General features: G+C 33.3%; 1 protein-coding gene across 1 annotated transcript in view; it reads right to left on the bottom strand.

The window, feature by feature from the left end:
• The window catches only part of LOC148950436 (heterogeneous nuclear ribonucleoprotein L-like), a 107,949-nt gene that overhangs the window by 40,318 nt on the left and 43,783 nt on the right, over positions 1 to 23,848 (bottom strand). Inside the window, exons 5-7 of the mRNA XM_089092401.1 lie at positions 13,928 to 13,985; positions 11,943 to 12,026; positions 4,932 to 5,025 (exon numbers count right to left, since the gene is read on the bottom strand). Of these exons, the coding sequence (XP_088948527.1) occupies positions 4,932 to 5,025; positions 11,943 to 12,026; positions 13,928 to 13,985 (236 nt within the window). The remainder of the gene's footprint in view (positions 1 to 4,931; positions 5,026 to 11,942; positions 12,027 to 13,927; positions 13,986 to 23,848) is intronic.

The raw sequence follows: 23,848 nt of genomic DNA, 5'->3' as shown, positions 1-23,848 counted from the left end.
GATATAGCCTGTTGTGAATATTCATAATGACAATTAAAATGAGCAAGTTCTGATTTTTCCAAACTGAATTCTAGGCAGAGATTACGGTATTTTGCGATGAGAAGGAAAAGATTTCTGAAATACGGTCAGTAGCCCAACTTCGGTTAAGGCTATCATCAGCAGATGAGTCAAACGATATAATGATACCGTAAAGAATGTAACATGAAGAGCATTTTCTCTCTGCTCCCATAACAGAATGGTTAAACAGGGTAGGAGAAGAGAAAGTCCCCTTTACGACTTCTTTATGAATCGAAATATGTTGCTTATAGGTAACATGAGGACTATTTCTGGATTAAGGAATCTTGAAATGAATATGAAGATTCAATTACACATTTCTTAGTGGTCTAATAGTCGCAGGATTAACTTCTTTTTTTTTTTGCAGCGTGGAGCAATATAGTGCCACCAACAGCTAGAACTGAATCGGTTGTCCCTTATAAAAGAAGGCACATCTTGCAGGTTCAATGCCTTAGTTCTGGATGATGGTTTTCTGGTATTTCAGCTGTTCTTGACCTTACTGAGTAAGCCCCTTTCCGACAGTGGTCGTCAACGTCTCTGCCATGATTGAAGGTTCTAGTACTTCGTTTTTTGTGCAGATACTGTTCTTGAGCTGCAAGTGGTAATCATTATGCTCATGCATGCCTTCTCCATCAGTTAACCCCAAAGAATTAGTGATGGTTTCAGAAAAGGGAAAATATAGCGGCCAGTCTTTAAAAGTTGACTGAGCAGTTAGTTTTCGAACAAATAATACGGGAGGTCTAATGTCATTATGAAAGTGTACAAAGTAGCTCTGGTGTGATAGACCCCCAAACCAAATGAATAAGAAAACATGACTAAAAAGTGCAATCAAAACACTGAATAAGAAATAAAATGCGCATCAAAAATAGCTTGAGGTTATTCAATATTATTGTCAAGTTATATTGCAAGGGGCTGAACTTCTTTATTTCCTGATATATATTTCAAAATTCATGGCTTATAAAGCGAATATATTTTGCGGTTTTAATATTTTCAACAATATTAAGACTTTTGCGATAAGCCACTGAAAAAAAGGTTATCAATTTCAAATGCCAAAGTATAATTAGTAATCACTGTTCAAATCCCATTTTGTTGTATTTATCAAACCCTTCAATTGCTTAAGAAAACTCAACGGTCCAATGGTTTAGAGGAAATTTGGCTTCTAAGTGTTGAAACTGCAAAGTTAAAAATAAATATTGAAAATTGCAACAGCAGGACCGATATAAAGACATAAAAAATTGACTCAATGAATATTAATTTATGTTTTGCACGAAGTTGAGGAGGTTGAGCCATGCTTTTTTCTTTGATAGTATTTCCATTCTCCTAATTATTCAATTTCATTTTTTATTATCTTTCCTCTATTATGTGTCTAGGCCAATAATGAGTGTAAATGTCAGTTTTTATCTTTTTTAAGAAAGGATGTGTAGCCACAACAAGTTTGACATCTGGTGGTTGATGTATTTGTTACTTTAACAAAAATAAAACTCTTAGTATTGTTATTAAAATCAACATACTTTTTTTTTAATTTATTGTTTTTATATGGTTGAGTGGTCGTGTATAGCTGATATTTTGTCTAAATAAACGAAGAACCAAATAAAAGGAGATTCTTTACCTGGATGAGAAACAATGCCATAATTGAGACTTCTTGAATAGGTGTGAGCCATTCCCAGCCTACTTATGTGTCCAGCTTGCTTATGTGTCTGACTTTCTCCTGAACTGAATCGAGTTAATCGTGCATCTGATAGATTATTTCTGTGCTCATCTGGTGATTTTCTAGTGGTATTTATAGGGACCACGGTGGAAAAAGATAGGCAGAAAAGCCACTGAGTGTATGCTTCGTTTCATCATTAATAAAGTTTTTGGTCTGAATATTTTTTTTTAAAAACAATAATCTAATTTGTGCATTCTGAAAGTTGACAATAAAATTGTCAATACTTAAACTAAAATCTGAATTATTGTTAACGACGAAGTGATAGGGATAAGTTCATTCGTTTTGATTTTTTTTTATACTGGTAACTTTTATTTATTTTACACTTTGTTGCTAAGACATACACATCTGAACATTAGTCAGGTGAAAGGATGTGTCTTCAAAGACGGTAACAAAACAAACTTATTACGTTGAAAACTTGGCCTTAAGTGTTTGATTTACAATTCGGCAAGTCCAATTAAACGAAGCTAGTAGCTTGTTTTAAATTTCTTGTAATTTTTAGTGTGTGGGAAAGACCCCTGTTGTCACTTTTTTGCAAGATAAACTGTAATGATAGAGCATTGTGTGATTAGTGTCAAATGCTATCATAAAGAAACACCACTAAAACAAAACTATGTAAAATTTCACAAAAACCAAAATGTTAAAAACTTGGAAGCATCTAACTTAGATAATTATTACGCAAATATAATAAATGTAAATTCATGAAGGATCAAATCTGTGTAGCTCTTGGCCTACTCAAATATGCTTAGATCCAGCAATAAATCAAACCAAAGAAATCTCTTGTTTAAAGGCTCACTGAAGATACTTGGGACTTATTACAGTAAGAGGATATACAACGCTACATTCATATATGTCTTTTCTAAACTTTTGACAAATCAAAATAACAGAGTTATTGATCTTTTGGACGAACTCTTCAATTCACAGACAGCACCATTTTAAAGTGATTGCCCAATATAGATTTGATAATTTCAAAGTAGTGAAAATAGGCATAATTTTAAAGTGATATAATATAAAACTAATAAATAATATACATTATTATTTTTATTTTCTTAATATACTTTTATTCCCAATTATCCATTCCGATAATTCAAGTACACGTAAATATAGGCATAATGTATAATTCTATTCAAATTTCTTAAGAGTGCAATAAAATTTACCCACACATATTTTCATTCTATTTGTGATCCCCTATTAATTTTTTTTCGTTTCTATCTTTGCTTTCCTTTTATACTATTTTAATGCTGACGAACAATGATAGGTAACGTAGCAGATGAAGTGTTTGTCTTTTGAAAAATGAAATTACAGTTTGCCGTCTTGTTACACATGATCTTTGCTTGGTTTTGGTGACTTCTTTATGTCGATTCTAAAGCTCTACTTTATGGTTCGTTTACACATTGCGGAAATCCATGTGGAAATCCGTCCGTTTCTGTTCGAACTATGGTTAAATAACGCTGCACTTTAAGGCAAAGATTTCAAATTATTGCAACAGCGTGACCTAGAGTCAAAGAGGTGAAAGGACTTGCTGATAGCCATATGGTGGATATCCCCCGTAGCTATCATCAAAACATCAAGAAGCGTGTTAAGCTCACACCCTCTTCTGAGAGCTGTAGAGCAATAGAGAGGCAAACGACTCCATTTTTCTTAGTTTTCTCGTAGCCTGGGCGCGCAGGATCATACAAGCTGGGGTAGCCTTGAACCAAAATTATAAGATCGTGCAGTTTTTGATAATCCTTACTCATGGTTTTATTCATTTAAAAACCTTGCCAAGATTCCGTTCTGATTTGACCAAAACGTTGCGGAAAGCTAGAGATTTTTTCTAGCATGAAAACGGACGGAATTTCCGCACGGATTGCTAAATCCGCATGAATTTCCGCAATGTGTAAACGAACCATTAAACAAGACAGTCAAAGGCACAATTTTTTAGTTATCACGAAACACATCATTAAAAGGAATGAGCTTAAATTACGAAAAAAATATTCTTTACTGAGATTTAACGAAAGGTGTTTAGTTTGGTCAGAGCTATTAATCTTTTGATTCATTTGCGGAGGTTGTTGAGAATTTAGAAGCTACTTTGGCAATTTAACATGGATGTAATGGGAATTAAAAGCTAGTGCTACCAATGACAGTATAGTGTCATCCAGAATTAAGACATTCAAAACAAGCTTTATTAAGCTCAATTTTCTTTTGTTTTTATTTCTAGATTTTAATTAGAGCTCTTAAGTTATTTTGATCTAACCTGAAATTTTCAGAACGTAGGCAGACCTTTGTTTTAAAATCATTTTTATATTACAAAATACTAATGTTTAGGTATCTATAAAATATAGGTTAGTTATAGACCCTTTACACAAATTTGCCCGTTTGGCCACATTGACAGAAACGCGCCCTTTGTTTTTGGGCCAGAGTAAAGCAAATTAACAATAAATAAATAAATATCCCAAGTTTTTATTTTCTTTCCTATTATCAATATCCCTTAATCTTTGAAAAGATCTTAGGAATTTTCCCTTCCTTTCATAAGTCTAAAGTACGGTAAGGCTAAGTCATACCCATAATCCCTTAATCAATTTAAAAGGAGAAAACTAATATGAAGATATTTTTTTCCTAATCGGAGTGAGGCAGTTGTCTTATTATTTGAACTTGATCAAGAGAGCATCTATTTGATTTACTATTTTTCCTCCACAGAAAGCCTTAAATACTCATAAGCGATGTTGGTTGTGCCTTCATAGAAAACAAAATATCATAAATGAGCAGATATCAGCTATTACATAAATAAACACATCTGCAATAACGAACTTACTACAATAGTATTCTCTGTTCATCAATATCCTTTTCTGCTCTTACAATAGTAAAAACATACTAACTTATTGGAAGTATATAACCTTAAAATTCTCCATAAACATTTACAACTAAGTAGGCCTACTTAAAATCTAAACTAAAAAGCTACGCGCGCGTAGTTTTGATGGTGGATGGGTGTACAAAATGCAAGAGGTATAAAATGAGTGACGTCACGAGTTTCACAAATGAATATGCAATGCCGTGCAGTAATTTGCATGCTAAGTGTAACGTGCATTTTAGTCATCCTGTTTTGATCACCAAAAATGGCAGTCGTTCAAACCTACATCCTAATAACTAGCTTATTTAAATATATCCTAGAAAAATAATTTTTTGGTCAAACCTTGGTCTTGGCTCATGCATTTGTCCACCTCTATACGGACCAACTTCCTCAATTTGGCCACCTCTATACGGACCAGCTTCCTCAATTTCGTCATCTGAAATGTTGACAAAATGAAAATTTTTTCCCCGCTTACAGGACAGATGCCTTATTTGAAAAAGGTCTTTTACTGCTATCATAAATTAATCGGTTTTTACTTGATACTTCCTTCCACTCTTATGGGTAGTTTAAAAAAAATATAAAATCTCATCTTTCTTCTTTTCTTTCTTTTACAATCATTATAATGGATAACCACTAGTATTATTTACAATGACTTTTATGCTATGACCACTATCATTGTCCACTTTTACATGTTTTATTAAACACATAAAAAAAGAATATTTATCCTTGAAATTCATGGACTGAGAGACATTTTTGAACAAAAATTTGTTCTATTTTTTCTACTGCACTCTTATATTCTTCGATTAAAAAAAGCTACTAATTTTCAACAAAAAAGTGATTTTTACTAAATAGAAGGTGTGACACCCAGGAGCGTAATGCTCACTCTCAAAATTCAACATAAAGCCCTTTTGAAACGAAAAACTCGTTCAAGTGTTCAAAGTTACTTTGTAAATGAAGTACATACACCACTAACAACTAGGGTCATTGTATCAGCCCACATGGATGTTCTATGTTGGTTTTTCATTTGGTTTGAAAGAAATTTACTTTAAAAAAACATATACATTAAAAAAAAATATACAAGAAATAGAACGTGTTCTGCTATGTTCAATAAAGCCTTTTGGTAGCCATGGACTCCACACAAAGCTGTCTTTTTTTTCAATAAATAATTCATTCGACGTCTATCATAAGTAAAAATGATTAAAGCTATGCATAAAGTTTAAAAGGGGGAACGAATCTCTCGACATGAAACGATCTAATTTCTGTCACTGAGATTCAAACCAATAGCTCTGTCGAATAAATTGACGATCAGCGGAGAAATGCATCCATCATTACAAATTCTGTTTTGGCACGAGATTTTGTAAAATATGAGACAAAACATTAATAAAACACCATCTAATAAAAATGTATTTTTTTTATTCTCGAATAGCAGTGTCGTTCTTTGAAGATACGTAATATGTATGATCTGTTCTCGGTCTGATCTGATCTATTTCCGGTCTGATCTGTTCTGTACTTTGTTTGATGTGAAATTACAAACAGGAAATAGCCTATGGCTTTTTCTTAATTAGAATAGTAAGATACAACCTGGCTACACCCTACGATTATGACGTCTTTGATCAATCTTTTATATGGAATATGCAGCTTTCCGTAAAATAAATTGATTCTATTTTTAAGATAACTTGTTTTAATTACAAAAACTTTTTAACCCCATCAATTTTTTTTAAAATGAGCCATTGATCAGCTCTCTACAATGTTCCGGTGCCAAGCTATCTATGAAAAAAAAAGATGCCGTTTAGGCAGAATGCTGTAGAAGCTGCCACTTTTCTTGATTTTCAAGCCAATATATTTCCCTTGCTGTTCAAGGGAAATATGTCTTGATCTGACTCAATTTTTAGGAGTTACGGGTTATTATATTTCTTAACATTGGACGTGATCGTTTCTTACTAGGTTGCTAGCTACCGCTGCAACCCGGATGAAACCGGACCCATATAAGAATCACACGCATTTCTTCACTTTTTAAATTTTTGGTTACCATGGCTGAACTTCGTTCTTTACTAAGTTACAGCGAATACTGCAACCATAAGGCATAGAAAATATATCTTAATAAATTAGAATTTAGCCCTAGTTTTGACTGAATTTTTTTTCATTTTCCTTTGAAATTTTGATTAGTATCAGCCTTATTGAGAAACTGATCATTTTTAATTATACAACTACTACAGCAAAACTCTCGCGACTTATTTAGCCATATTTAGCCAATCAACTAACAAAAACTCTTCTTCGTCCCTATCTAAATCTTCTACTTTTACCACCTTCCAAGAAATCACCGAATATTTTTGGTCTACGTCAAAATCACATCCTTCCTGAGGCAGGAACCCCTTTTTGCAGCCTGGGATAATTTTAGGGTAATCGAAGCCACTCTTTTATCGGAAATATATTGAATGGTCTCGAGCCACTTTAGTCATAACGAGTAGTGTATTCGAAAGCTTTTTCGCAATTTCGTTTTTCTGAAAAACACCAAGCATATTCTTTCCCCTTTCTTTAGTAAACACGTTTCTACTTAACAGTTGGTTACTTTTCATCACTATCGTCCTTATTATCTCAGCTTTGACCTTAATCAGTTATTTTTGCTATCCCGCATAATCTAAAGTGGAGCAAAGATCCAACACTTTCTACATGAATCATGCAACCTATTTCTAAGACAGGTAAGAAACCTACCAGTGCATTCAAATGTTTTCCGCTTTTCTCGGCATTAACCCTACTTAAGAACTTGTAACTGTCAAAAAAGCTACACTTGAGAGTCCGATTGATGTCAGATTCCTATATTGAAAAATTGACTCGTATCTAAAGAAGGTTCTGAACTTCTATTTTTCCAAGTTCATTTTGGCTTTCGATTTTTCGCACCAAAAATAAAAAGTAAATTTGATATTTCAAAGCTCCAAAGGAAACTGAAATAAGGTTTTCAAAGGAAAAGCTTTTGTTCAAGGCTCTATTACGGGAAAACATCTACAAAATTCTGAGGCTTCCCTTTGGTATATAAGTATCACATTTTATATAATTAGGCAGTAAGTTTACCGCAGATGATTTCTAGCTCTTCATTCTCGGTGCGAACAAAAAGCTCCTCCCACTTATTTCTGCACTTATGGGTTAGTGTATATGCGTCAATCAATGAGAAATGGTTACAAAGTGCATTATTCGTAATTGCGAAAGCAGAAAAAAACTTGGTGAGCCAGCCAAGTGGTTTGCAAGTGTCCCATGTCACAGGTATGACTTAATTTATATACAAATTATTACTTAATCTATTATTTATATTCTGTGGACTCAACTGATTGGCCTATGTAGGATTTTATACATACGGGGGCGGGGGGTTGATGAAATTTGTGAAAATAAGGACATTTTTATCTTCTTCTAATAACTGATAGAATAGGTGTGATGGTTTCAGGGGCGGATCTGGGATTTTTTAGGGGGGGGGCAAAAGAGATTGATCCGATAAACTTACGTTAGGAGCAAGTTTAAGTAATGCAAACTGGCGTTAATTAGGTAAATTACACTACTTTAGACCACTTTAGGGGGGGGCACCCCTCGCCCCCCCCCCCCCTCTGGATCCACCACTGGATGGTTTATCATTTTTTTTCACACCGTGATATTTATTTTCTACGATATTTATTTTCTAGATAAGACTAGTTTCGTTTTCAATCAATGTTTTCGTATGAAATGGGCAGACCTTTTCTGAACTTTAAACAGTAATCACCTCTGTTTGCAAATCTTTGCACTTTCTGAATTTAGATAGCGATAAGGGTTCCTGATTGAGACCAATTTTAGGACTTGGGTTCTAATTATTGGTTGCTGTGGTAAAAGTTGTCACATAAATACATACAATAAAAATCAAACCAATATCAATAAACATATGTGAAAAGTGGAAGTGACTATATATAATTTAGCTGCAAATGTACATTCATGCCCACCACGTAATTTCCCTTTGAGAAAAAATTGATAAAACTTTTAAAACTGAAATATGAATGCGAAGCACCAAATATCATAATCAAATGTCATCGCTTTATGGCATTGTTCAAATAAAACTAATTTTTAACTTGATTATCGTTGTAAATTCATTCTTTGTCTTTCTTTCCATTCTTAAACCATTGTTATATTTACCTTTTACATTATTACAGCCCACTATATATAAATTTATATAAATTTATATGCAGTGTTACAGCCATACCAATTATTCTCCTTTCCTTTTTTATTATTTATTAATAATTTGTGGTCGTTTTGAGTTTTAGTTATTGTAGGCTTCTATTTCTACTGATCTTAATTTTAATATGGCCTTTACTTTTCTTTAAAAAAAAACTTTCTTTTTCGTAAAGTTTTAGTAGTATATATATACATATATATATATATATATATATATATATATATATATATATATATATATATATATATATATATATATATATATATATATATATATATATATATATATATATATATATATATATATATATATCGGCGCGTACAAACAGCTCCTCTCATTTGATCTACCATCAGCGGTCCAATTACCCTGGAACACGAATTTTGGCAGAAACTTTGTCAAAATGCCTTTGAAACCAACTTGAGATTTCAAAACCTATTTTTAATTCCTAAAAACATCTAATAATAACATTGCACTACTAATTACCGATTTTCATGTATGTATTGGAATAAATTAATTTAGAGAGATCTGACTTGTCTACCTGTGAAAAGATCTAATGTCGCTTATGTTTATACCGGTTTATACATTCTCTGGAGCAATCGCACCTCGGTCCGGGTTTTTATAATGTGTGAGATAGGGAAAGGTCACACTGCTATTATATACTGTGATAAGTATAAAGAATCATGTTAGGCAATATTTGAGCAAGAGATAACGACACGCTCTTTGTTCCAATCCTGGCTGCCCCCCCCCCTCTCTCTAATAAAGTAGATATGCTTTTGCATCCACTAGAAGGGTCTCATTCTTGCCTTAACCCTTTTTCAAAAAACCTGCGAGATTCGCCTTTTCGTTTTGATTCTTCAATGCATCAAATGAGATATTGCTTAACACTAAAAAGGGTACCTAGACCTATATTTCCGCTATGTTCACAAGTAACAATTATTTCCGTTATGATTGCTACATCTTAGAAATTAATATTAAAGCAAAAGGATTCCAAAAATATATAAAGTAATATGCTCATAAAGTTGTATGACCCTTATTTTCGGAATGAAAAATAATGGTGGAGCAACTCGAGGACCATACATATAAGGATCAAGGAACGTTAGACGATTAAAAAATAAAAAAGTGATTGCTTTGGCAGAAGATGCGCTGTCACAAAGCAGACTTGGATAATTTTTCAACATATAGGATCTTTTTCTGGGTCAAATAATCCAATTAAATTCCAAGCTATGATTCCCTTGCTTGCGAACTCTCACCAGCATACATTATCCTAACTTCTAATTTGCCGTATATTATCTACTGAAATTCACGAATAGCTCGAAAAACATTAAATAAAGCAGTATATAATAACTCAAGATAAAATAAGAGCATGATGAATAATTGAATCAACGACTGGATTTTTTCAACGACTTTTAAAAGTCGTTGAAAAAATGCATGGTACTTATTTTGAATATTTAAGACAAACAATTTAGTGAAAACTGGGGTATTCTACCTTATCTCGATAGAATGATTCGCAATCGCTTACAGGCTATTTAGAGACGGTGACAAATTTAATAAAAAATTATTTTTCCACAGACAGGTTTTGGGGCACGTGTCTGTAATGTCAAGACTGTCCCAGCAATGAATTGTCGTAAATTCAATCTGGAGGGAGAAAAATCTGGCAAAATAATACTAAGATCCAATTGAGCTCTAAGCTTTATTTTGGTTTTAGCAAACTCTCTCACCTGCATATATTATCTTAGCTCTGACATTTTGTGATAAGATACCTCCTGAACATTGCAAACAATGCGACAAACATTTGGTTCCGAGAAATGGGTGCCTCATAGTATGAATTTTATGGCTCTTTCGCCTGTCAGCTATGACAAAAATTTAGTTCAGTTCGAACACAAGGGATTTACATTAAAAAACTGTCACTCAATGATTAGCATTCAAATTATGTATGTCGCAAGGAGGAACTTGGCATGTTGCGAGAAAAAAAGGCTGTCAATATTAGCCATCATGTTGTGATTCTATCAGAGTACGAGATTCTATCATCACATTTGAATTTCTATCAGAGTAACGCAGTACTCTTTAGACAAGCAAATTCATGTCCCAGATTTAATAAAATACGTATATCCTTCAAGCAAAGGACATACCATAGATAGTGGTATGTCCGTACCTCAACTATAAAATGAAATGGCACACCGTAAATGATCACTTCTCGGACAATACTTTCTTTAATATTTAATTAAAGTCATTCAGCAACACAAAGAACAGAAACGGGCAACGATTTTTGTACCCATTTGTACTATCAACTTGCCATTAATATCAACTATCAGGGATGTCAGTGATATCCTCTAGCATAACCAGCACCTTTAGTAAATTCTTAAATTAAAAAAAAACTTTGACAGCAAATTTAGCGTCTGTTCAAGACTAGGTATAGTGATGCCTGATACCACAAATATCGATCCTCAGCGCCGTTACATTACATAATTAAAAAAAAAGCGTTTAGACACAATACAATTGGACTTCCAAAACAAAAAACGATGAGATGCAAAGCAATAATTCAGCTCTTCTATTATTATCATTACATTGAACCGGTAAACGGCCATTTAAAGTTAAAACCTGTAAATTTTTGAAGTTCTTCTATGCAATTTGTTCTTTCTTAAAGCTCAAATGGATTGGCAAAAAAAAAAGAAAGTAAAATCTAAATTTAGTGTAGTAAAGCAAATTTGTTCTTTAATTGCATATAATATCAAACGCTTGTTTACTTATATAATTTTCGTTGATTTTAGGCCATGCATCAATGTTTTAAACACACGCAACTTCAATTTTTATTTTGGCTAAAAATCAAGCAACTTTTAATTAAAAATCTATTAATTTAAATAGATTTCAAAAAATTAAGATAAATTTAGTCAACTCTAAATCTCATTTATTTTTTCTGCCTCTCTACCTGGTTTCGATTATTGTTTGTCTTTAAACTATTAATTTTACAACTAAATTGAGCCATTTCCCGTTTATCAACCTCATTTTAAACAGGCCATGAATTTATCACTATGCAAAATAAAGCATAAACTTTTAATGTTTTTCTATTAAATTAAAAATAATATACTCCTTAACAAGGTGACTATAGAAAAATAAAAGGACAAGAGAATCAGGGTAAAGAAATGTAGCAAGTACTGTATACTAACACTGCCTTTTCCTGAAGCGATCACCTGGAGGTGGATCCAATAGTGCAGTCCTTTTTTGCTCTGCTGGGCGTTCAAGACTTGGCTCTAAAAAATAAAATAAAACAAGAGCTTTAATATGGAATACGTCAGGGTTACAATATCATTATTTTGTTTAATTTTTAGTGTAAATTCTGATTAAGTTATTATAGGTTTGGGACAAAGGAAATTAACAGAGACAGGGCTAAAGCTTATGTATCCTAGCAGAAAAGTATCGCCATATTTCACCTTTATCCCTATCATCCGATCACAATTTTTCTCATGGATTATTATTCTTTCAAACTTTTAGGTTGACAAGGCTCTTTTGAGATAAGTAGATCTTGGCTCCCTTACATGTGTATATACCGAGAGGAGGAAGAGGGGAAGGAGGACAAAATATCAAGCATCGGGTCCATTGATGGCCTGGGCAAGGACAAGTGATATTTTTTTTACCTTGAAAGACACATAAGATAAAAATTTCCCAGACCCTTTTTCTTAAGTTAGTAGGAACTCAGAAAAAACTACACATAACAAAGCTAAACTTATGCAATATGAATTTGCACTCCTAGTTTTGCTTGAAAAAAAAAGAACAATAGTTTTTGAGACAATTTTTAACAATTGACACGGCAATGGATTAGGCTGGGCATGCTTTTTCCTGTCATACTATGTCTCCTCCTCTAGAGGGATACGTTTTCTATCTAATTCACCCGTTTTCGGCTTGTAAAAAAATCCCCGTCACCACAAAACGTCGAGCACCTTCGAATTCTCCTGTGTACATGTCTAATCAAGTACACAGGATGCCTTTGGGCCCCTCTTAAAATCTAGATTATGATGTCCCCGATGATTTCCATTATTTTTCATGCTTTGTTTACCCCTTCCCCTTCCTAAGGTGAATCTCCTAAAATATACTAATGCTTACGTGCCTATTATACATAGTGCGCAAAATAAATACTTAATACACTTCACATTCGCAAAACAACACAATAAAATGTTGATATACTGTAAATTAATCTAGAAGACCAAAAATAATTGATTTTAGCACCAATATTGTCAAGTCTCGAACTTCAGACGTGCAATGTAAATTGCTTTAAGACAAAATATTTCTAATTAAATATTTCTTTCTTTCTAGTACTTTTTTGCCATACACCAGTTACTTCGAGAATTCTCCAAACTAGAGAATACCACCTACTTCAAAAGTTTATTAATATCAGTTTTTTTCCTTAGTGAAAAAGCGGAAGTATGATTTATCTTTTTGTGGTACCTAAATTTGAGTCTAAGGGGCCGCTAAATTTCGGTATTTTTATAAATCCATCAACAGTCCTTTTTTGTTGTCAACTAAACTACGCATTAATCATGTAGACCCAAAAGCATTTTCAAACTGATTCCCTTACTCTATCATTGGTCTAATTCTACCATTCTTCTTTAAATTTGACGAGCATAAAGATGAAAGGTTTCTCTCTGTATAACAGCGATTTGTTTAGAATTAGATAGCACAAACATTTTTAGAATAAGAGATAACTACGGAAATGCGTTTCAAACAAATATTCGAGACAAATGATCAGATTCTTGTTTAAGTTTCTGTCTATGTTTGATTGTTCATGACATTTTCCATATGACCTTTGATTACGGAAATAAGACAGTAATGCGTCATACTACAAAATAAATAATATATTTTTAATCATTTCAAGTGAAGACTAGTAAGAGAATGATTATTTTCTTTTAAATCATCGAAATATTAACAGTTTAATTTTACAATGTTACGCCAAGCGGGCGCAATTCCAATCATCCGAATTTCACAACGACAAAAAGAAAAATAAATCCAAAGTCAAATCTGGACCTACATAAAGACTATATTTAATATCAGTATTGTTCGTAATTAAAGATAGCCTTGGCATACCAGTATCCATAATGACAGATTTTAGGCCTGTTATCTGTTTCTTCATTTCTAAGTAAATAAACTAAGTTCTTACCGACAGTAAAATCCCATCCGGTTTCTATATTGTTCCTTGGGACATTCAGTCTACCGGTCTGAAAAAGAATAGTATACTTATTGAGTAACAATTGTTTCTAATAAAAGATCTTGAGCCGAACTGGCCAGCCATGACAAAGAACAACAAAGAGAAAAACAAACAAACGAGATTGCGGTCACTAAAGAGAAAAGATAAAAACTAAAATGACGCGGATATTTCGCCTGTATGAAAACGAGGCGTCTTCATCACAGAAGAAACAAAAATAAAAACTAAAATAAAACCACTACCAATATTTAAAAAATACAATTGACGCAACTGATACACATAAATCACAGAAGCTAATAGAGCTGCTTCGAAGATAACACCAAAGCAACTGGATAAAAAAGTATAAATATGGAAATGAAGTCAAATATTTTGTTGTGAAATAATCCTATTGTTTGCTATTATTGAAGCAATTCTTTTTGGTCTAGTAGGTAATCTTGTCCCCTGAGGATGTTGTAAAATCTTAATTCCCTTATTAATCATTGGCTCATTTTCCAAAAGAATATTGTAAATTGGGTCGGTAATTAAATTTCCCGTATCTCTGTTCATTCAAAGATTAGCAAACATATGTTTTTTTTTATTTCTATAGCCTCCCTCACCCACTGAGAAAAACCTTTATCATTAGAAATAGCCATGGCCTCATCAAATTCTACAAAATGGTTAGGGTGAAAGAAGATATGTTCTGTCAAAGCCAAAAACAAAGGTTTCAGGAGGCTTACTCAATTGTAGAGTTTTCTCCATTGAGTTTCAATGCTCAATCAATCTTTCAACAAATTGCTGCTGAGTTCTACCAATATAAAACTTCCCACAAGAACAAGGAATCCTATACACCCCACTTACTACATTTTCCCCGAGTTCAATCCTTCCCAGAATTAAGGAAACTACTTAATGGTCTCATCGATTGGAAACAAGTATTAATGTTATATTTTTGTTAATAATTTCTTAGACCACACTGCTTTTCCATTTGCAAGAAATTAAACAAGAAAAACGGGTTTTAATTTCTATAAAGCAGTGAATACAAACACTTAATTAAACAAAAATACTTCGAATATTTCGGCCCCACATCCGGGAGCCTTTCTCAACGGAAAAAAAAGAAACAAAAAAGAAGTTCTTTTTAAAAAACCTTAACTTACATCAACATAAAAACATACTAAACAAACAAAAGAAAAAATATAAATAAATAGAAAACAAAACTCACATATTAAATAAACACTTCCATTCACTGGCGCATAAACAAAATCGAATGTTTATATTGATTGGAACACGCCTTCTCACAGTATATAAATGGAAATCTATCAAAAAATGAAAATGTATTTATACTTAAACTAAAACAATAAAGGTCAGCTAACCCCTGACCCATAACCCCTAATTAGATCTCACAAGTTCATCACCCAATGTTTGAATTATAAATTGAACGGACTCGTTTGCTTGCAAGCTTAGCTGTAGTTTGTTTACGTTTCCCAGCATTTAACCCAGTCTGACCTTTGTCCGCAAGGTCATCTTTTGTATCAGAACTATTATTAAAATCAGTACTGGTTGAAACTTTTACCTGCTTTTTAATTAAACTATTATAAATTGAATTGATCCTAAATACCCCTTCATCTCTATTGATACTAGTACCCCCATATATTATCTTTTTTTATTTCTTTAATTTCCCTGAAGCTTTGTAAAAGTCCTACAGACGTATCTACTATTTTTGTTTGATCAAATAAAATACTGTGATGAGGAAAATTATAAACATGTTCTGCAACAGCTGACTCAAACGTTTCTGGTGTTTTGTTTTATTTTAGAGAGCAATCTATGGCATTCTTGTGTTGCTGTAACCTATTTTCTAAAATCTGTTGTGTTCTTCCCATATAAAATTTACCACAAGAGCATGGAATTTTGTATACTCCCTTTTGCAAATTTCTCGGTACCTTGTCTTTCCCTTTATTTAACAAAGAGATTATAGTTTGTCCTGATTTAAATGCTGTATTTACATTATGTTTTTTTTAATTCTCTTCTTACTTTTTGCGACAAAAATGTGGTTAAAGTCGAAGTTATGCAAGTTGTTTCTTGATTTGACCGATCTTCTTCTAATCTTTTTCGTTCTATCAGCTTTTTTTTCCTTTTTACTATTTGTTGAGAAATAATATTTTCCGGATAGCCATTACCTACTAGAATATCATTAATAAAAATCAGTTCATTGCTTATGTATTCTGGTGATGCTAATTTTAATACCCTATCAACTAAATAAATAACCACAACTTTTTTTACTTGGATTGAATGATTTGGTGCAAAAGACAAGTAACGGTTGTTATTAGTCAGTATCCGCTAAATTGAAGAAGGTAGTTCGTTATTATTTCTATGGATCAAAATATCTAGAAACGGTAACTTTTTATCGCTTTCCTTTTCAATTGTAAAAATTATTTCTCCTCCCAGATTATTTAAATGCTCGAAAAAAGCTTCAATTTGTGATTCCCCGTAATTCCAAATAACTAAAATATCATCCATATATCTGCCCCAAAATTGGGGTTTTAAAAAATATGTTTCTGTAGCTAAATTTTCTACATACTCTACATAAATACTCGTATTTGCTAACAACGGTCTTAAAGGCCCTCCCATTGTCAATACCCTAATTTGAGGGTAAAAATTATCTCTAAACGTAAAGTATTTAGTATACCTGCTAGTTATTTTAACTAAATTTAATATAGTTTCCAGTTCAATTCCCGAAGATAATTCTTCTATCTCATTTTTACGTTCCTCAAGTTTTTTGGATATAATACTAAACGATTTATTAAAAGGAATATACGTATACATGGATTTTATATCAAAACTGAACAATCTAGATTCTTCTGATATTCCTACACTTATAAGTTTATCTTTTAAGAATTCCGAGTTTTTTATATACGAATCTTGGAGATATAATAAAGTTTTAAGTGTCATTGCTACCCATTTCTCGATTTTTACCGTTGGTGAATTGGTTGTTGAAACCATAGGTCTTAAAGGGATACCTGTTTTATGTATTTTTGGCAAACCATATATTCTTGGGCTAACTGATCCCCTTGGAAAGAACTTGTAATACATCACACCCCAGATATATATATATGGTAATACATCACCAACGGCAAAAATCGAGAAATGGGCAGCAATGACACTTAAAACTTTATTATATCTCCAAGATTCGTATATAAAAAACTTGGAATTTTTAAAAGATAAACTTATAAGTGTAGAAATATCAGAAGAATCTAAATTGTTCCGTTTTGATATAAAATCAACGCATACGTAGATTCCTTTTGATAAATCGTTTAGTATTATATTCAAAAAACTTTAGGAACGTTAAAATGAGATAGAAAAATTATCTTCGGGAATTGAACTGGAAACTATATTAAATTTAGTCAGAATAACTAGCAGGTATACTAATTACTTCACGTTTAGAGATAATTTTTACCATCAAATTAGGGGATTGGCAATGGGAGGGCCTCTAAGTCCATTGTTAGCAAATATTTATGTAGAGCATGTAGAAAATTTAGCTACAGAACCATATTTTTGAAAACCCAAATTTTGGGGCAGATATATGGATGATATTTTAGTTATTTAGAATTACGGGGAATCGCAAATTGAAGGTTTTTTGGAACATTTAAATAATCTGGGAGGATAATTAATTTTTACAATTGAAAAGGAAACAGAGAATAAGTTACCGTTTCTAGATATTTTGATCCATAGAAATAATAACGAACTAGCGTTTTCAATTTACCGTAAACCGACTAATAACAACCGTTACTTGTCTTTCGCATCAGATCATCCGATCCAGGTAAAAAGGGGTGTGGTTATTTCTTTAGTTAATAGGGTATTAAAATTAGCATCACCTGAATATATAAGCAATGAACTAATTTTTATTAAGGATATTCTAGTAGGTAATGGCTATCCGGAAAACATGATTTCTCAAATAATTGAAAAAAGGAAAAAAAAAGTTGACGGAACCAAAAATATTAGAAGATGGAGAAAATCAAGAAACAAATTGCATAACTTGGCCTTTTATTCCAATATTGTCACAAAAATTAAGAAGAGAATTAAAAAAATATAACGTAAATACAACATTTAAAACAGGACACACTATAAGCTGGTTGCTAAATACGGGGAAAAAAGCGTTGCTGAGAAATATGCAAAAGAGAGTATGCAAAATTCCCTGATCTTTTGGTGAATTTTATGTGTGAATAACACAAGAGATCTTAGAAAATAGGCTACACTAACACAAAAATGCCATAGATTGCGCTCTAAAGCTAAATAAGACACCGGAAACCTTTGAGTCAGCTGTTGCAGAACATCTTTATAATTTTCCTCATCACAGTATTTTATTTGATCAAACAAAAATAGTAGATACGTCTGTAGGACTTTTACAAAGCTTCAGGGAAATTATAGAAATAAAAAAGATAATATATGGGAGTATTAGTATCAATAGAGATGAAGGGGATTTTGGGATCAATTCGATTTATAATAGTTTAATTAAAAAGCAGGTAAAATTTTCAACCAGTACTGATTTTAATAATGGTTCTGATACGAAAGATGACCTAGCGGACAAAGGTCAGACTGGGTTAAATGCTGGGAAAGGTAAACGAACTGCAGCTAAGCTTGCAAGCAAACGAATCTGTTCAATTTATAATTCAAACATTGGGTGATGAACTTATGAGATATAATTAGGGGTTATGGGCCGGGGGTTAGCTGACATTTATTGTTTTAGTTTAAGTACAAATATATTTTAATTTTTTGATAGATTTCCATTTATATACTGTGAGAAGGCGTGTTCCAATCAATATAAACATTTGATTTTGTTTATACGCCAGTGAATGGAAGTGTTTATTTAATATGTGAGTTTTGTTTTCCTATTTACTTATATTTTTTCTTTTGTTTGTTTAGTATGTTTTTATGTTGATGTAAGTTAAGGTTTTTTTTAAAAAGAACTTTTTTTTGTTTCATTTTTTTTTGTTTTTTGTTGAGAAAGGCTCCCGGATGTGGGACCAAAATATTCGGAGTATTTTTGTTTCATTAAGTGTTTGTATTCACTGCTTTATAGAAATTAAAACCCGTTTTTCTTGTTTAATTTTATATTTTTGTTGTTCTTTGACAACCGTTTCTGTGATTCAAAAGGCGTTCTTTGCAAATTACAAAATTACTAGGAGAGCACAAAAACTAAAAAATCATGTTGATAGTTTTAGAATGTTATTAAGAGCCAGTTGTTCGTACAAAATAGGTTTTCTTTAGACATACTACATATAACAACGAAAAAATTCTAATATCAAAAACTCTATTTCCAAACTATTTATGCGATTGACACAGGGGAAAGAAAAAAAATTAAATATCTTGAGAATCAAATAAAATAGAAGACAACGGATTCAACTAAATACATGGACCTTTCTTAGTTGTAAGGATGTGAGCTGTAAGTAATAGGATTTGCCACAAATGTCAGACAACGCCTTTTGAAACACTACACTCAATCTTTTTGCTTCCATGGCAGCAATTGTGCAGTAAAATCACTTTTTTCGAAATGAGTACTGTTAAACCAAAACCATATCAGTCATGACCATTTAACCGTCCAAAATCAGAACACATTATTTACATAGCACAACAGCCTATATTAGATATGTTTTATCTCAGCACTTTGTGTTAATTGATGAGCCTTCAGGCATCAATTCAGAGTTCAATATTTCATTTTGCAGAATGTATGCGAAGGTCAGAACAGGAATTAGTCAAACCTCCAATAAAATCGTTCAGGCATCCCTTCTTTTGGATTGGAATAATATAGCCCAGCTTCCAGCACGACGGGTATCGTCCGGAATAACTAATATCATTAACAATATTAGCAGAGGGTGTTAATAGTTTATCAGAGAATGCTTTTATTTGACCAATTGGCATATCAGTGGGGCAAAGACTATTTTTTTTTTTTTAGTTTCTTTATTTTTTCTATTGTTTGCTTCGCCGAAATTTCCGGTATTTTATCTTGGAGTTTCAGGGATTAGCTGATTTTCCGAGAGAGGAGGGAACGTTTGCACAATCCTAGCTAGGTATTTATTAAGCTCATTGGCTGTCTGTTCAGGTGGTTCATCCAGAAGAAAATCAAGGTTCTTGCACGACCGAACCCCTATTTCTTTCACTTTCTTAAACCATTGCTGAGGTTTGCTCTGTTTTAAGTCATTCAATTTATTCGGTACTTTCGCATTTTCCGGGCCTCTCTAAAAAGTCAAGTTTGGCTAATGCTAATGAAATAAAATGAAATAGGATGATTATATAATAGTTTAGAAACAAATTTGGGATATATATTTGCACATTAGGGGGTTGGGGGTAGGGGTAAAGCATTGCATATATTGAATGCGTAACCTAAACTAACCTATCCTTCCCCCCCCCCTACTAAAATCCAAAAAAACACAGTTTAATATCGTATAAGCAATGCAAACCAAGCCATCATTGCCTAGTCTACAGCGGTTATCATGTCAAAAACGGATTTAGCATTACCTTCTCTATAGCGATTAAGCCGAGAGGCCCTGATAATGCGAAAGTACCATTTATTCTTACCATAACGAGAAGCAGCATGACGTATTTCTTTCTTGATTTGTTTACGGAGGGTTAAGGCATCCTCTTTCTTTCCAAGGCGAAAAAGTTTTAGTTTCAAATGGATTAGTCCTTTTGTTTTTTCATAAATGCAAGGTTTTTCTGAGGAACTTACCTTCTTGGTCGTGGCCGGCGTTTACCCCTCGGAAAACACCCCCCCCCCCCGTGGAAAATAAGGCTTTCCAAATCTGAAAATTTTATTTGAGTTTTTTTTATTTCCGGAGGGGAAAGGAATTTTGGTACTTGTGTATTATGGGCAACTCGCCCAAGTTTACGCTGTGTAAAACTGGAGAACAAACCAGTTTCTTCGTTAGTTTTTTCAGCTTAGCGCAAGACAAGTAACAGAATATATTGGAAATTTTTATTTCGGGCTATAAGGTGGGGGGGGGGGGGTAAATTATTTGGACCATTTAAAGCCAGAATATAATTCTTTATAGGTATGACCACTATAAAATTAAAGAAGAATAGTGAGGCATCTGGAAATTTTGTACATTAAAAAAAAAAAAAAGTAAATGTAATGTTTCATTTAAGTATTTTTTCCAAATGTTGAGTGTTTTTTTTTAATCACAGTTTTTCCAAGTATTAAGTACTATTATTAGGTTAATGTAATGTTTCATTTAAGTGTTTTATGATGATCGCTGATCCAAGTTTATGTTATTTGTGCCTTTCATTTATGTTATTTTACTATGTCCATGGTAAATGTAGAATTTACCTATCTAATATGCAGAATACTTGTACCAACACATTTTTCATGCAGACATGCTATACTTTACCTCCCCCCCCCCTCATATGCAAATCTATAGCTCAAATTTATTTCTAAAGTAACAAAGAAACTGAAGTGTTATCGAATTTTACACAGCGTAAACTTGAGTGAGTGGCGCATAATACACAAGTACCAAAAATCCTTCCCCCTACGGAAATAAAAAAATAAAACTCAAATAAAACTCTCAAATTTTTAAAGCCGTATTTTCCAGAGGGGAGTATTTTCCGCGGGGGGGGGATTTTTCCGAGGGGGGTGTAAACGCCTAGAACCCTTCTTGGTAACCTCTGGGAAACAATTTCGGTAATTTGTCATTAATTTTTTTTTGAAAAAAAAAACTAATTTTTGAATTAAGGTTTTCACACGACAAAACATCATCCCATCTCTCGGACGTAATCCAAAATCAAAAAGACCTGGACTTGTTATTGGCCGGTACAAAAATTCAGAGACTGAGCAATTTGTTTTAAAAACTAGCAGTGGTTTCAAATGTAGCATGAAATGATAGCTACCACCGAGGAGGGGAAGGGTAGTTGGAATATCCTAGAAGGTTTTAAGGTTGGTGCAGATAACATCCAAACTGATTCCACCTTTTGTAGTAGGGAAATCAACAATTTGCTTAAGCTTCTGATCATTGCATGGGTAATTAAGACTTAGTTCGTGCGTGCCTCCTGCTATAAAGATGCCGGCATTTGGATACTTTGTCGTCACAACACTTTTAGGGGATGTCCTCCTTACTCCCAGCATTAACTTTAATACTTAAACCCTGCCAAAGTTGCCTCGGAACAAAGCTGTTTTGAAGAAATCTGTTGCTAGAGAGTTTGATAAAAACATTATCATTTCCCTGTTTTCCTCCTTACGAACGCCGAAAGTTTAAATTTTGAAGTTATTTGAGTTAGAAGCAACAGCAAAGTTGAATCATATTGATATAGTTGCAGTTACTGAAGTCGAGGCACAAAATCCAGATCTTCTTAACCTGACTGGTTTTCAGGAGTTTATAAAGCTACGCCCGGTTGACCACCCACTGTGGAAAAAGGAGGAGGAGTAATGTTTATCGCAAAGGATTGCTTATCTCCTACCCTTATCCATGTACGGGTATTCAGTGAAGCATTCACTTGTTTAAGGTTGGACTTTAAGAATGAAGCTTTAACTGGGCAATGGGACTAATGGATACTAATGGACTAATAATGAACTAAACGAAAGGGACATCCACTACATGGCTAATATGGGAGTAAAGTTAATTTGTGATTTAAATGGATGTTATATTTAGATTGAGAATGCAATTCTAGGTATATTTACACATTAGGGGGGGGGGGGTATATATTCTGTGAATAAATAGGCTCTTTGAAATTCATGAATTTCTTAGAAAAACTGAAAAAAAACAGCGAAGTGAAGATAAAGGCTCTCCCCCTGCAAAATGTGTTAACTAGGATTATTCTATATATTATGGAGTAAGAATTGTTTTCTTAATGTTTCCTTTTGTCCAGCTGGACTCCTAGGCTTAAAATACTGGTTGGCTAATTTAAAGATTTGTATATATATACACTGTCAAATTAGCCATCTGGTGGTATCTCAAACGAAAGGATTAACAAGGTTATGGAGAAGTCATTACCAGACGATGACATTATTTTTATTTTTGAACAAATTACGAAAGAATCCTTTCGTTTAGTTCATTATTAGTCCATTAGTGTTCATTAGTCCAGTGACTTCCGGTTTTTTACATAGATTATCAGGTGATAATGAACTAAACGAAAGGATTAACAAGGTTATGAAGAAGTCATTACCAGATGATGACATTGTTATTATTTTTGAAAAAATTACGAAAGTGATGGATAAAGGAAAATAAATGCAAAAGTAAGCAGAAAGGAAAACGTGATCTGCAATCATTTTAATAGTGGTTTCTGCAAGTTTTGCAAACAATGCAAGTTTCTATATTATTTTTCGTCATTGTACTTCGGGAAGCTGTGTGTATTTTTGATCATGTTGACCGGTGTTCTGTTTTATCTTGTATTTATAAGTCGTGTAATTTTGCTCATGCATCTTCAGGGTTGGAGGGTAGGTTTAAAACCCAACCCTTTTTTAGGGAGGTGCCGAAAGTATTCAAGACCCCCCTCCCTTAGATCGTGTTCCATTCGACTTTCAGTCTTATCCCCCTGCATACCCGGTGCAGAGCAGTATACCCCAGGAATACATCCCTCGAAAACAATCCTCCACCCCAAGTACTTACGCGAGCCCAGTCAACCCAACCCCCAAAATCACTTTACTCAATTCGGACCCCCTCCCACTCACTCATATTCCTCCCAAAAATCCACTTTTTTTCGACTCCGTTCTCGTGCGTCCAAGAAGTTACAGACTGGTTCTGCACTCCACCCGTTATTTGCCAAAACAAACCCGACCCCTCCCCTCTCCAACACTCTCCACCGTACTTCCCTCTCCCAGCATCATCTTGCCTTCCCAACCCCCCCCCCTCCATTTAAAGAACACTCCCAATTTGACTTGTTCCCGCATCACCAGGAAACCTTTCTCCCTTCCCTTGC

This window comes from Artemia sp. Qi Xiang Cuo, chromosome 7 (genome assembly GCF_049724085.1).
Source record: "Artemia sp. Qi Xiang Cuo chromosome 7, ASM4972408v1, whole genome shotgun sequence".
NCBI lineage: Eukaryota > Metazoa > Arthropoda > Branchiopoda > Anostraca > Artemiidae > Artemia > Artemia sp. Qi Xiang Cuo.
Note: the sequence above shows the minus strand (reverse complement) of the source record. Positions and strands in the feature narration are given on the sequence as shown.